The following is a 14,819-nucleotide window of genomic DNA, read 5'->3' as shown; positions in this document are numbered from 1 at the left end:
GCTTTATGTGTAGTTTAGTCCTAATATATCCGAAATATGAACAACGAATAGATTTGTAGTGTTAATTAAATACGAATCCCCCTAATCCAGGATGTTATGTGATCCGTGTCCATTGAATGGTTGGCAGTCAGGGGTAACCGATCTGTCTTCTAACGGAACCTTTCTGATACCGGGCCATATCAGATCGTAATGGAGAGCCTTACCACGGTAAGGGCAAGCTGTGGTCGACCCTTTAAAAGCCCATTTAAAAACGCAGATTGTATCTACTCTATGGCAGTTGTACAATCGTAAGAATCAGATGAACAATTCAAATAACACAAAAAATATAAACAACACCAACTCACCCGGAATGACACAAACATTTAAAACTTTGAAAAGAAAATATCGTAGAGCTTGTTATATACTCCAGAAAATTGAAAAAAATAAAGAATATGGCAAAATAAATGATCATGACTATAATGGTGAAATTCAATGTCATAAAATAGTGGAAGAATATGAGAGTTATATCAACAGTAAAAGAAACACTGCAAACGATCAACCAGCAGGTCCTACATTAACCAGGCCAAATAATATTGTAATCTCGGAAAATGATGATTTTTCATTGGCTTTAGTTAATGAAGATTTTAGTAAAAATAAAATCGTCACAGCACTCTGGCAGGAAATTGAATGTAAACTCTCATCACTAGTAATTGATTATATTCTCAATAATACCGACGGTCCAATACCATGTTACGATTCATCGAAATTGTTCCGAGGTTGCAGACTCATAAAGTGTATGGATAATTTTTCCAAAATATTTATAATCGACTGTGTAAATAAAATTTGTAATTCTTGGGAGGGATTGAAACTTAAACTAATACCAGCGAAAGATGTACCGCGAAGACCATGTGCTCGAATATGGTTGCCAAAAATATCTTCGCTCACTAACAAAAGACTTCTAATGTGTCTTAAACTTCATAATCCTTTAATACCCATAGATGATTGGTACATTATACGCAAAGACACCTCCAAGAACGATAACAACAATATGTGCTACATAATACAAATAACTGAAGAAAGTGTCGAAGCTTTGAAAAAAGTTAACAATAAGCTTAGCTTTGGCATTCGAAATACCCAAGTAAAAATAATTTCTGGAAATGGAAAATCATCAAACTACAATGACGAGAGAAATAATGATGATAGTAATCTACTGGACGATATAAATGATCTTCAAATAACATCGAACAATGAATAAATATTTATGTATGTATATGTTGTCAACAAGTAAAGAATCCAGATATTTGCATTTTTTGTATTTATGTTGTTAAAGTTAAAATAAAACTAATTAAAATAAATGAAATTTATAATTTTCATAAGGATGTTTTGATTAATATACGAAAAGGAACTTCCTTCAAACTCTAATATATAGTTTATTACGTGGAAGGGGGAAAAGACGAAGATTGTTGTCCTGGATATCACTCATTCTTTCAAGTGCGTTCCAAGGATATATATTTTAGCGAAGAACTAATACGATTTAAATCTGTCATAAAGATCGTTAAGTGGTGTGATCACGGTCGTACTTCCGGTACTTCAGATTTTCTTGCACAGGTAGCATAATGAACATTCTAGCTACGCATGCCGAGTTTGGTTGAAATCGGTTCAGATTTAGATATAGCCCCGATATATATCTTACGCCCGATATGTACTTATATGGCTCCAGAAGCCAGATTGTTCTCTCATTTGCTTCAAATTTTGCACAAGGATCGGCTCAGCAGTATATTTGATAGTATCATCAAGTGTGCCGAGTTTGATTTAAATCGGTTCAGATTTAGGTATAGCCCCCATATAAAGGTACATTTGCAGAAATGCATTATTTTACCCGAGTTAGTGACGTTTAGTGCCAGTTTTTTGACGCATTTCGCTAAGCAGGCGTCTAAATATAACACATCGTTGGAAAGGTATTTGAGAGAGCTTTATTTCTATGCAATTGGAAAGGACAACAAATACAATACTTTGAAGTTTTTTAGTTATTTCTATTCTATTGAAAAGAACAAAAAATACGAAAAATTTTGGGACACGGAACAATTTTTTTTTTTTCAAAAATTCCGATTTTTTGGAAGTTAAAAATATGAATTGAAACCTTAATATCTTTTGATCTAATCGTGAAATCACTATGATTTTATTTATACTATCCCCAAAACTGGTATCAAAAATGCCCAAACTGGGGACATATGTTGAAACGTTATTTTTTGTAATTTACATATTTCTCAGCTGTTTACTAGTAGGATGTAGAAACCTTTTACAGTTAGTTAGTGGACACATAGGGCTTTTTGGATCGGCTTAGCAATCGGTGCTTTGCCAAATGATAATTTTTGAAAACACAATTTTTTCTTTTTGAAAAATTGCTGAAGAGAAGAACTCATATACTACTTGACCCAAATGGCCGATAAAAGCTTAACCCATATATGCCGACGGGCCGTTATATTCTGTAGCACACCAACAAGTAGATTAGAAAATGTAAAGCACTGTAAACGCAGAAACCTGGTGTACTACATGTAGTACGGTCGGCATATCTGAGTTAAAACGTATCCTTATTTGGTGTTCCATAAGAATCAAATAAAAAAAGATTGGCATATAAAAAAACTGTTACGACAGAAAGAATGTATGTGCCTTTTTCCAAAAAAGGTCAAAATTGGATAGTTTTTGAAATTCTAATTTGTGCACTTTAGAACTTTTAATCTAAAGCACATGGGTACACATTTTTTTCTTCTAGAATTCGTAGAATTTTGTAGGGAATACAATTAAGAAGAAAAATTACGAGTCCACTCAAAAACGGAGCTTCTAGGTTCAAAATACTGACCCCACTTTGTCAAAATTTTGCAAAACAAAATAATTTTTCGGGCCCACATCTTGCTAACGGTAAAAGATAATTGCACATACTTTACAAGTTCTACCCAGCAGAGAAAAATATCATCGAAATCGGTTCCAAATTGCGGAGTTGTCAGCTAAAACAAAACTGCATGCCTCCGATGTGACCAACTTTCAACGCCTACCAGTGGACCCACTAGAGACCCGCAAACTTAGAGGAAAACACCTCAGCTTTCACACACAGATTATGTTCATATCTTTATCTATTCAAAAGTTGCAGAATTATTTCCAAAAAAAGCGTTTTGGAACCACTGTGCATCGTTACACAGGTGTTCTATCCAGAACATCTCATCAGTGCAAGTCGCGCCGATCTTGCCAGATTGTGTTTTGATAAAGTGACGCTTCATCGATTCACAATAGCACTTTATTGTGACTAATTTATCGAAAAACATGAAATTTAAAGTGGTGCAGTGTCATAAATAACAGCAGCAATAAATATTTGTTACTATTTGAGAATTTCATACATTAAAAATGTAAGATTTCACTTGTTTTCTGTGATTGTTTTTAAACAGCTGATGACAGTGTTGCATATTTTTGGAGATGTCCGGGATAAACGAGTACTCTGTTTTCTTTTAGTCCGTGACTGCTTCCCTGCCAACATTTTTTGAATTTGGGGACGCTTCTAAGAATCCCCACTACGTCGAAAACAGTCGTATACGATATCCAAAACTCCTCGGAAAAGCGCCGTCACTATTGAGAAGTTGTACCACGCCAAGTTACTACAAAAAAGTATCGCATGAGTGCAATTATTAGGTGCCCTTCTGGATACATTTAGAAGGACGCCAATAAGAGCCCCTCAAACAATCAGAGAAAGTGAATTTTAAGATAGTTGTAAAAGAATCGTTGTGGTCAAGTAAAACACGATTGTTTATTAATTTTGTTAAACATTTATAAATTCTCATAAATATAACATTTATACGACTATCACATCACATTAAACATATTTTTATGCATTAATAAAAGATTGATGTTGAGTTACAAGTTGCAAGTTACATGTTGTAGCGTCTATCAGCCAGTGCTTTTATTCCCAATGGAGGCAGCGTGTCTGGAAAAATATTTGAAAAACTATCACTTTATTCCATTTGGAAAGTCAAAAATTGTTCACTAATATACCTTTCACAATTTTAAGCGAAATAACTATATTTACAGCACTTCATTATCTTTTTTATTTAAATAAATTATAAGAAGCTAGTTGCGCTTGGTGTTTCACAAAATATAAAATGGCTCTTGTAACAATAGTGATGGCAAAATACTTTCATGCGAATAGTGATGGCAAAATACTATCACAGTTGGCGATTGTTGCAGTGTCACTTACGAGTCTGTGGTAGCGATGATGATGAAATAGAACTTTGAAATGCTGGCAGGGTTAAAGGTTGAATTACACACCATGCGTCAATCCGTGTATTGATGGAAGGGCAGACTATTCGAGCTTTTGATTTCAAAGAGAAATTTCAACTTTTCATGGTATGTAATTCTACCTTTAGACATAGACATTATAATACATAGATGATCCACTATTCTCTTAAAAAAAGTGTCAGTTCCAAAAATTAATTTTCTGACATTTCGTTTTGATTTTTTCATAAAGAGTCAGTCCCAAACATTAATTTTCGCGCATTTGCTTTTGTGTTGTTCGCAGAGCAACGCTGCTCAAAATTAAATTTCGCATATTCGCCGTTTTGGTCAAAATTTTTTGGTCAAATATGATCTTTTAATATATCAATTTATTCATAAATCCTCTGGTGCATCTTATGATGCACCATGATGTGTAATATTGGCAAACTACAAAAAGGAAAACGAAAGGAAAACGTGCTCTTATTTTTCTCGTCTATTTTTAATCTTCTGAACTGTCAAACATAGTTTGACACCCATGGCTAATCTATAGCTCCGTTCGAGAACCCGATAATTTTTGATAATTATTACAAATTTTTACTGGAAGTCGTTCGTTTATACCAAAACGCCAACAAAAGAGAGCCGGAGAGAGACTACATTTGACAGTTATGAGATAGAGAAATTGCAAGTTTTTGCTAGAGATTTTTCCCCCAGTAAAATCTTGCAAACCATAGCATAGTTTGTCAGCTGGTTTATGATAAAAAACAAAGTACCAATACAATGTACATGTTCGGCAACTACGATTGGAAGTTAAATATACAGGATTTATTTTTTGTTTTCAATGTTTTAGCAGCTGAAATTTTCAATGTGCAAATAGTTACTGGATACCGTTCGTGTACTTTTCAGCAATTTTAAGCAAAGAGTGTAAAATACACTCTTACTCTCTTGTTAGTTTTTACTGGATATTTTTTACTGGAAAAGTACGCGAACAGACCTTATGTATTATAATCTCTATGCCTTAAGGTATCCAGTGCTAAAAGAAAACAGCCCTATTAAAGCGAGACCCATTGTGCACCCATGATTATTTTCCCATATACTAATACAATGCAACGCTGTTTTAATACTATTTTAACAACAGCTGTCGTAATAGCATATGTGAATCATAACTGAAAATAAGAAGAAGCACACTGACAGTCCTTTCTTTATACATTATTTTGTTGTTGTTTTTTCTTTATTAGAAATACGTAGAGATTTTTTAAAACACATCCGAGTTTTTCCATAAACCTAGAGCATTCAGAAATAAGAACTTTTTGAAACTTGGAAATATTACAAATAAGCTAATATCTTTTAATTATGTTATGGCTTCAAGTAGCAGCGATGAAAGTTCCAAGGCACCTTGTCTTGCCTTTCAAGTCTCTAGTGCTTCGAACGATGAAGATGATGACGATTTATTGAAAGGCAAATTACACAGAAAGATTCGTTCAAAAGGGAAGCTGAGATGTGGTAGTGGAAATGGGATAGATGGTTCGAGTTTAGATGCACCATCATTGAAGTGTCTACTTTGTCTCAAGCAACAATATCGATTTCACTGCCGAGAATGTGTCAAATCGGGATCTATAACACGCAAAGGGAAATCCCATACAGATGAAAGGTGAGTAATGGATAAAACTTGGTGCGCTTGTCAAAGATAATAAAGATAGAAGAATTATTCTTGAAAATTTGACTCTATATCTCTATCTCTATAGTTCTTTGGAACCAATTCCATACGAATTGTAAGTTTACGTGGGTTTATTTCTATTAAAAATCTATAAGCTTGAAATATATGAATCTGAAATCTACACTGTTACTTCTCATACTACAGTAATTTCCATTAACAAATTGAATTTTAAGGAATTGTGATAATATTAGCATGTTAAGATGTGCAATATGTTCGTGTTTTCCCGCAAAACACTAAATTACCAAGTACAAAAATATATATGAAAACGAACGATTACATTTTTATCAAGTCTTGTCAAAATGGAAAAGATCCAATGCATTGATTGCCAAACATCATAAATTAATTGATTGAAAAACGTAACCGTGAAAACATGATGGTTCTCAGCTTGAAAACAGAATATAGTACTTATCTTTATATGCTAAACCTTAGGCCAACTTACATGGCAAAGTCGATTTTACAAACTCTGGTATGCAATTTATGTTATTTCGGCTAAAATATTCTAGACTTCTGAACGTTATCATGTCAGTATTTCTTTATTATTAAATACTTTTTCATTTTCAGTTTATTACAAAAACAGACACAATATATGCAAATAAAAGGGAAATTACACGAATTTAACAAACGTTATGAGAAATTGATAAAGGATAAGAAAGCAAGCGAAAATGTCATATTCGAAATCAAAAAGCATCAAGAGCAAGTCGACCTCCTGAAAAAATTGATAGCAAAGAAAAAATTAAAACTACAAACGCTTCAAGAACAACGCAATGAATTAGCAAAGGCTAATTCGGATAAAAGAAAAACTTTGCCAAAGTATCCCATCAAAGTAAAGGAGCTAGAGGATTATGTATTGGATCGTATAGAGAAAATAGAGAACCTACGTAAACGCCATCATTCAAAATTGGATAGTTTAAAAGATGTTACATTACTTAGAATTAGACAATTGGTCGAATACATTTTCCCCATATACGAAATACTCAAAGATGAACAGAGACCCGTAACTGCTGCAGCTGCACAACAGCACAAAACATCCAATGCACCATCAGATGATACCGATACAATTGCTGCTTTAGCAGATGCTACAAATACATCTTATATTCGTGGTAAATGGGTTTTCCATGGCAGTGGTATTAAAGAAATGCAATATTGTATCGTTGCACCATCTCTACCGGCAAATGGTGACTATTCTGCGTACCTGGATTGGTTGAAAGACAACAATGATGATGTACCAAAGACAACGGCAAACGAAATAATACCAAGTCGTGTTAGTGCTTTTCGTATAGTAGGCGCACTAACTTATACAACACAATTAATACAATTGATTAGCGTTTATTTGGATATAAGATTGCCATACAAACTGGCTTATGGGTAAGTGATGTTGAAAACTTTGTATATATATTTTTTTTGCAATAGATTGGTTGATTGATTTATATTTGAAAATATTTCCTCAATCCTTTTGGATGTTGTTTTTTTTTCTCCAATTATGACCATATATCTGAATTTGAGGCCTTGCAGCCGAAAATAGGTAGAAAGCTTCAGAATTCCAAGCTCTATCATCTGCTACTATGTAATCCATAAATAAGTTCTTAATCAATTGAATTCAACATCTTCATTTGACTATCAACATCTACATTACACTGGCTACTTTGCCAGTGTAATGTTTCCAACTTCATCCGTATATCTGATTAAAAAAATGTTTGTACGATATCTAACAAAGTAGGTCACGAAATCTAAGAAACCTACACCCATGTTCCGATATCCACTTCAATTCCACTTCCACTATTCACGTCAAATCCAAGTTCTTTTTTAAACTTTTCTGTAACCAGCTGGGTTGCACAAATCACCAAAAAATTCACTAAGGCGGAAATCAAAATAAGTGGAATCAATAGACTTACATAATTTATTATTTTTTTTAGTTAAAAATGACGCAGTTTTAATAAAACTCATGTATTAAATATAAAACATTTCAAATTTTTTACCTGAGTACTTTTTTTTTAACCGGAAATACACCAATCTTGGACATAATTCAACTTTCACCAAGACTTTAGCAAGTGAATTGATTTCACGAAAATTCCGGTGAAAGTGGATTGTAGGACACGAAAATCGTGGAATTGATTCACATTCACCTGGAAGTGGATTTGGGAACATGGACACTAATTAGTTTTTTGGCGACTTGTGTTTTCGTGCATTTGTTACAGAATTCCCTTTAAATCCAATTGAAATTTTCCTTTTCCTCTGTATGTACTTTTTCAGTGACTTTTGCCGAAAACTAAATGAGGAACAATTTAAACGAAAAGTATCCAGGCTAAATTCAAATATCATGTATTTGGCTTATACACAACAAGTTCAACTACGCACCCTAAAAGAGAATCACACATTGGAAAATCTTCTTATTCTGCTTGATCCTGAAAAAAGCGATTTGGGTCGTTATGGATTTCAAGAGGTGGGAAATGCACCACACATGAAATCAATTGATTCATTATTGACATATATTGAAACAGCTACGGAATCGGAATCAGAAGGTAAATTGCAATGAAAATTTCAACTGCGAACAATTTAAAATCTAGTTTTAATTCTCATTTTATGCTAATAGATGAAAATTCATTACGATTAGATTGGGAAGCGGTGCCCAACTTGCCTACTCAACATGATCCCAATTTAATAACACCTATGATAGGCCAACAACAACAACAATCCACCATTACCGAGGGTCTAATGACATCGGCTGCCAATCGTATAACGTCGATATTTCGTTGGAGAAAATAGATAATCCTAGAGTTAAAAAGTTCACATACAATGTAAGCTTATTATTTTATTTGTTTATGTGTAACAAAAATGAAAATGAGATTTTTTTGTTAAATGGACTGTGATGTATGTTTTGTTTTTTTGGCTCCCCCGGAATGACAAAGAACAAAAATGTGGTATATAAACATGGAACACAATCATTCATATTTTATTAAGTTGTAACTTTTTTCGATTGCTCTTTTCAGCTCTAATGTATCGTTAGTTTTTTCCTTGTTTTTGTAAACATTTAAGTGTGTGTGTCTCATTTATAAAATCTCTAACATAGAAAATATTTTTTTCTCCCCTACTCTTCGTCTGCTACCATGATATATAACAAAGAATAGAATATATCCTGTATATATAAAAGATTTTTATCATATATATATAAAAAAACTTGTACATGAATCGAAATATTTCTTATTTTTCTGCCATTTTAATCACCAAGGTTTTAATTAATTTGCAAGCCATTTCGCTTCATTCATGTGCAAAATTTAGTTTTAGAGCTATTTTACGATGTATTTTCATTAGCTATAATCACAAAAACAAAAATGAAATTGTAAAATTTATTCTGCGTTATTCAAATGTAGATGGTACATATTTTAAATGATATTTGAGAGAAATCTATTGTGAGATAGACTATAACAAGTTCTATCATTGCAGACGCAAAACCAATCACATACAAATCCTCGGAACAACAATATTGTTAGCAAATAAATGAATTTCTAATTTTAATTAAATAAACAAATCAAAGATTTTATAAAAAAAAATACTCTATAGTGTCGTTAATGGACATGGTAACCTTGTTATTCTATGTAATAGTATCTCGTATCTGTTACTAACAGAACCCGTATTTACACTCGTTACTTTTTATTCTCTCACTATAATGTAATCTTTTATCATGGAATATTCATTCGTATCCAATACTTCAATTGTGCAACGTCTTTCCATTGTAGCCATTATTGAATGAATAATTGATATTATTGTTAATCTTGTTTGACGCGTGTTATATTCAATTTCAATACACAACAAAGAATTGGCGACGAGGATAAAGCTCAATTTTATCAAACTGTGAATAAGAGTTTTCCTTTAATTAATCAATTTATAAATTCAATTGCCATAACCTAAAATGGATGCGAATCAATTAGCGGCATTATTGGAAGCTATCAACACTATGGCGACAGCCATGAAAAATCAACAGGCAACAATTTCAACACCGGCAACCGCCACCACCACAAGCGTTAACGTTATAACTAATTTCGATGTCTTCGACCCAAAAACAGAAAATTTCAAGACGTATAAAGAGCGATTGGAACTTCACTTTCAACTCAAAAATGTTTTTGATGACAAAAGTACCTGTGCAAAGCTTTTGTTACAATACATTGGATCACCAACATATTCAGTACTTTCCAACATAGCTGCACCTAAAAACGTCAGTGAATTGCAGTATGAGGAAATTATTAAGCTATTAGAATCTCATTTCTGCCCGAGAAAAAATATTCTGGTAGAACAACACAAGTTTCTGAGCGAACTTCAAAATGAAAATCAATCCGTATCAGATTTTGTCTCTGTTTTACAACAACGTTCAGCTGACTGTGGGTTTGTATGTGTTTGTGAAAAATCAGTTGCTGATATCTTTCTTCGAGCCCAGTTTATTAGAGGTATTCGTGATGGCCATATTCGTGAACAACTGTTGCAAACCCCTAATGCATCATTCAGACAAATTGTAGAAAAAGCTACAGCATTAGAGGCCGCAAAAGTGGACAATAAAGCAATGTCATATGGTCCATCAACATCATCATCTTCTGCAGAAATCAATCGCATACAAAAACAAACCAGCAATCGAAGAGGAAGAAGTAGACATCGTAGTCAAGACCGTGGCAGATCATCAAAGTCATCAGTAAAAATCGATTATAATCAATTAGGATTAAAAGGTATGTGTTTGCGTTGTGGTCGTACTAATCACCTTTCAAATGATTGCAGGATCAAAAAAGCCAGCCTACAGTGTCAATCGTGTGGCAAGATTGGCCATGTTCAGCGAGTATGTATTAAGCAAAAGCTCAAACATTCAACCACACATGCAATCGATAGCGACTCAGAAAATTCTTATGATGGAACATACCCCACCGATAACTTTTATGGTGTAAACAATGTTATCGATATCTATCAAAAGCAAAGCCAAATATCAACGGTGGATACACAAAAATTCTATACAACTATTTCGATCGAAGGGAAAAATCAAGTGTTTGAAGTTGATTCTGGAGCGGGGTATACGCTCATACCACAAAGCGAGTTCGACAAATTACATCTGAAAATGCCTTTAAGGAAGACAAACATTTCTTTCAGAACATATACCGGCGATGTGTTCCAGCCTGTTGGAGTTGTGGACGTGAATGTAAAATATAAAAACAACACATCAAAGGAGGAATTGTACGTGGTTTCATCAAAGCACACAGCATTGTTAGGGCGAGTGTGGATTCGCCACTTAAACATAAATCTAAATGATATCGACTTGGAACGTTCTGGCAATGGCAATGGAAAATATATGGTAAATTCGATTGACAAAATTATGGAAAAGTTCAGCGACATTTTTGAAGAAAGAGTGGGCTGTATTCCCGATGCAGTATGCTCTTTAAAGCTGCAAGAAGGTGCAAAACCAGTGTTTGTACGTGAAAGGCAGGTGCCCTTCGCACTGCGTGAGAAGGTAGAAGCAGAATTGGATAGCTTGGAAAGGGATGGCATCATCACTAAGGTAAACACCTGTAATTGGGGGTCACCATTGGTAGTGATTCCAAAGCCAGATGGCAACGTTCGCCTATGTGTTGACTACAAGGTAGCTGTCAATCCACAACTAGTTTCAGCACATTATCCAATAAAAAGAATCGACGAGATCTTCAACAATCTCAAAAATTCAAAATATTTTTGCAAACTAGACCTCTACAAAGCATACTTACATGTCCAGGTAGATGACGAGAGCAAAGTGATACAAGCAATTTCAACGCATAGAGGTGTATACCGTATGAATCGATTGTCTTTTGGCATAAAAACGGCTCCGAGTGAGTTCAACCGTATTTTAGACCAAATCCTCCAAGGTTTAGGGGGGACTATTTCCTACTTTGACGATATTATAATACATGGAGAATCACTAGAGCAGTGTGAGAATCGATTGGTCAAGTGTTTGGAGAGGCTAAAGGCGAATAATCTTCATGTAAATAAAAATAAATGTGAATATTTCAAAACAAAACTAAAATACTTAGGATATATTGTGAGTTACAACAAAATTTCAAAATGCCCAAACAAAGTGAAAGCTATTGTCGAACTTCCAAAACCTCAAAATGTAAATGAATTACGCCGTTTTCTGGGAATGGTCACTTATTATTCAAAATTTATTCCTGACGCCTCTACAATAACAACGCCGTTACGAAAACTTTTAGAAGAAGGAAGAAAATTCAATTGGACACCACAGTGTGAAAATGCATTTACGAAAGTCAAGGAAGAAATCGTTGCTGATAGGGTTTTGGTACCGTACAACGAATCCTTGCCTCTCACTCTTGCCTGTGACGCCAGTCCAACTGGAATAGCTGCAGTGTTATCACATATTGTGAATGGGGAGGAGCGACCCATCGCATTTATTTCCAGATCTTTAACCAAAGCCGAACAAAACTATAGTCAGCTCGATCGAGAAGCATTGGCAATAATTTTTGGTGTTGACAAATTTTTCAATTATCTACATGGGAGAGAATTTACCCTCATAACAGACAATCGTCCACTGTCTCGAATTTTTCACCAACATGCAAAAACTCCAGCGATGACGTCATCAAGGTTACTTCGATACGCTTCATTTCTTCAAAATTTTAATTACAAAGTAGTGCATCGCAGAGGTGAACACAATACCAACGCGGATTGTCTGTCGAGAGCACCAATCGAAAGTTCATCAAAATTCAACCACTTTTTGGATGAAGAAGTGAAGAACATCCAAGATCAAACTATCAATCAAATTTCTTCTACTACGGTGACAGCCGCAACCATAGCAAAAGAAACGGATCGAGACCCTGAACTTTTACAGTTGAAGAAGAACCTCCTGAGCGGAAAGAATGTGGATCCAAGTTATTCACTGCAAGATGGAATTGTATTCCGGGGCGATCGTGTTGTAATACCTCTCAATCTTCGTTCAATTATTCTCAGCGAACTTCACCATACGCATGCTGGCATAGTCAAAATGAAACAGTTGGCCAGAAGGTTTTGCTTTTGGAAAGGCATAGATGCCGAAATTGAAAATTTGGTGAAATCTTGCCCAAATTGCGCAATAGTGAAGAAGAATCCAGCCAAAGTAATCACACATCAATGGGAAGAACCAGGTGAGAATTTTCAAAGGGTGCACATTGATTATGCTGGCCCTTTTCAAAATCATTACTTTTTTGTATTGGTGGATGCTAAGTCAAAATGGCCGGAAGTAAGAGTGATTAGAGAAGCTCCAACCACTGAAAAAACTATAATTCTTTTACAAAATATTTTCGCCACTCATGGTTTACCCCAAATTTTGGTTTCGGATAACGCCACAATATTTTCAAGTAAAATATTCAAAGATTTTTGTAGCCGGAATGGTATTATCCAAAAATTCATTGCGCCTGGCCATCCGGCGACTAATGGACTTGCAGAAAGATACGTCCAAACGTTGAAACACAAACTGAAAGCGATGGAGAATGATAAAGCCACTATATTTGAAAAAGTTCAAGAAATTGTTTATCGTTACAGAGCAACACCTTTAGCAGATGGTAAGAGTCCAGCTTTATTATACCTTGGTAGAGAATTACGAATTAAATTAGACGCTATTCGTCCATGGAATAAATTAAAATCTTCTCCTTCACCTATTAAAGTGCGCCAATTAAGCCTGGGAGACAGGGTGCAAGTACGGTGGTACGATAAAAATAAACCTTCATGGAAATTTGGAAGTGTAAAGGCAAAGTTTGGAAATCTTCATTACCAAATAAAACTCGACAATGGATATGAGCTCAAACGCCACATCAACCAAATTTACAAATCCAACGTGGAAAAGCCAACTAAAACCGTAACGTTTGACTTGCCGCCTAAACCAAAGCCTGTTGTTGAGGAAGTCCGAATTGAATGTCGTGTGACAAATCCTGCCAATGTTCCACTTACACCAGCTACAAGTTCACAGCAACAAACACGTGGAGTATCCACACCACTAAGAAGATCGAGCCGCATAAGAAGGCCTCCAGCTCATTTTTCAGACCACATCCGTTTTTAGCCTGGGAGACTATAGTGTCGTTAATGGACATGGTAACCTTGTTATTCTATGTAATAGTATCTCGTATCTGTTACTAACAGAACCCGTATTTACACTCGTTACTTTTTATTCTCTCACTATAATGTAATCTTTTATCATGGAATATTCATTCGTATCCAATACTTCAATTGTGCAACGTCTTTCCATTGTAGCCATTATTGAATGAATAATTGATATTATTGTTAATCTTGTTTGACGCGTGTTATATTCAATTTCAATACACAACATACTCCATCATTGATTTTTTGGGGAGTGAGAAATATATCTCAAACATTCGAAAGATGTTGCATTTTCCATCCAATTCTCATTCTTCCTTAAAGGTGGGTATTAAGTTCGAATTTAGCCGCTAAAATCAACATTAAATCGGTATAGATAAAAAAATTATAACTTTTGGCAAATTTTATTATAACTTCATGGCAATGATCCAAAGCATCAATTAAAAAAGTCTATTTTCTTTAAAATGAATTTTCAAAGAAAAGTAACAGTGGAAAAATTGCTATTAATACTATAAAATTCAATTAAAAATCTATTAATCGGCTTTAGATGGCAAACAAAATTAATAAATCGACTAAAATCGGGAATCCGTCTGCCTGTTTATAGTCATCATGCTCCAACAATGGAACAATAATGCTCATATTTGATTATGTTTGTATGGATGACAGTGACATGCAATTTGGCCAGTCCTGCCTATTTCGATATGTCTACGAAGTTTAAATTTTAAATTGCCCCTGTCCTCTCCACACCCACACCACAAGCATAGATAGCTTTTACCAATCGAAA

The 14,819-nt window shown here is 34.5% G+C and overlaps 2 protein-coding genes across 2 annotated transcripts; both read left to right on the top strand.

The window, feature by feature from the left end:
* The first annotated feature begins 159 nt into the window (after window positions 1-159).
* Window positions 160-1,355, top strand: LOC142221177 (uncharacterized). The gene has a single exon (XM_075290762.1). It carries the CDS (start codon window positions 299-301, stop codon window positions 1,232-1,234), a length of 936 nt encoding a protein of 311 aa, XP_075146877.1. The 5' UTR covers window positions 160-298; the 3' UTR covers window positions 1,235-1,355.
* A 4,066-nt stretch (window positions 1,356-5,421) lies between these two features.
* Atg14 (autophagy related protein 14) lies at window positions 5,422-9,501 on the top strand. The gene is made up of 4 exons (XM_075290732.1): window positions 5,422-5,887; window positions 6,515-7,318; window positions 8,204-8,472; window positions 8,544-9,501. The coding sequence occupies exons 1-4, from the start codon at window positions 5,595-5,597 to the stop codon at window positions 8,714-8,716; spliced, it is 1,539 nt and encodes a 512-aa protein (XP_075146847.1). The 5' UTR covers window positions 5,422-5,594; the 3' UTR covers window positions 8,717-9,501.
* Window positions 9,502-14,819: the final 5,318 nt, after the last annotated feature.

This window comes from Haematobia irritans, chromosome 1, assembly GCF_050003625.1.
Source record: "Haematobia irritans isolate KBUSLIRL chromosome 1, ASM5000362v1, whole genome shotgun sequence".
Lineage (NCBI taxonomy): Eukaryota > Metazoa > Arthropoda > Insecta > Diptera > Muscidae > Haematobia > Haematobia irritans.
This window is presented reverse-complemented; position numbering and strand designations above follow the sequence as displayed.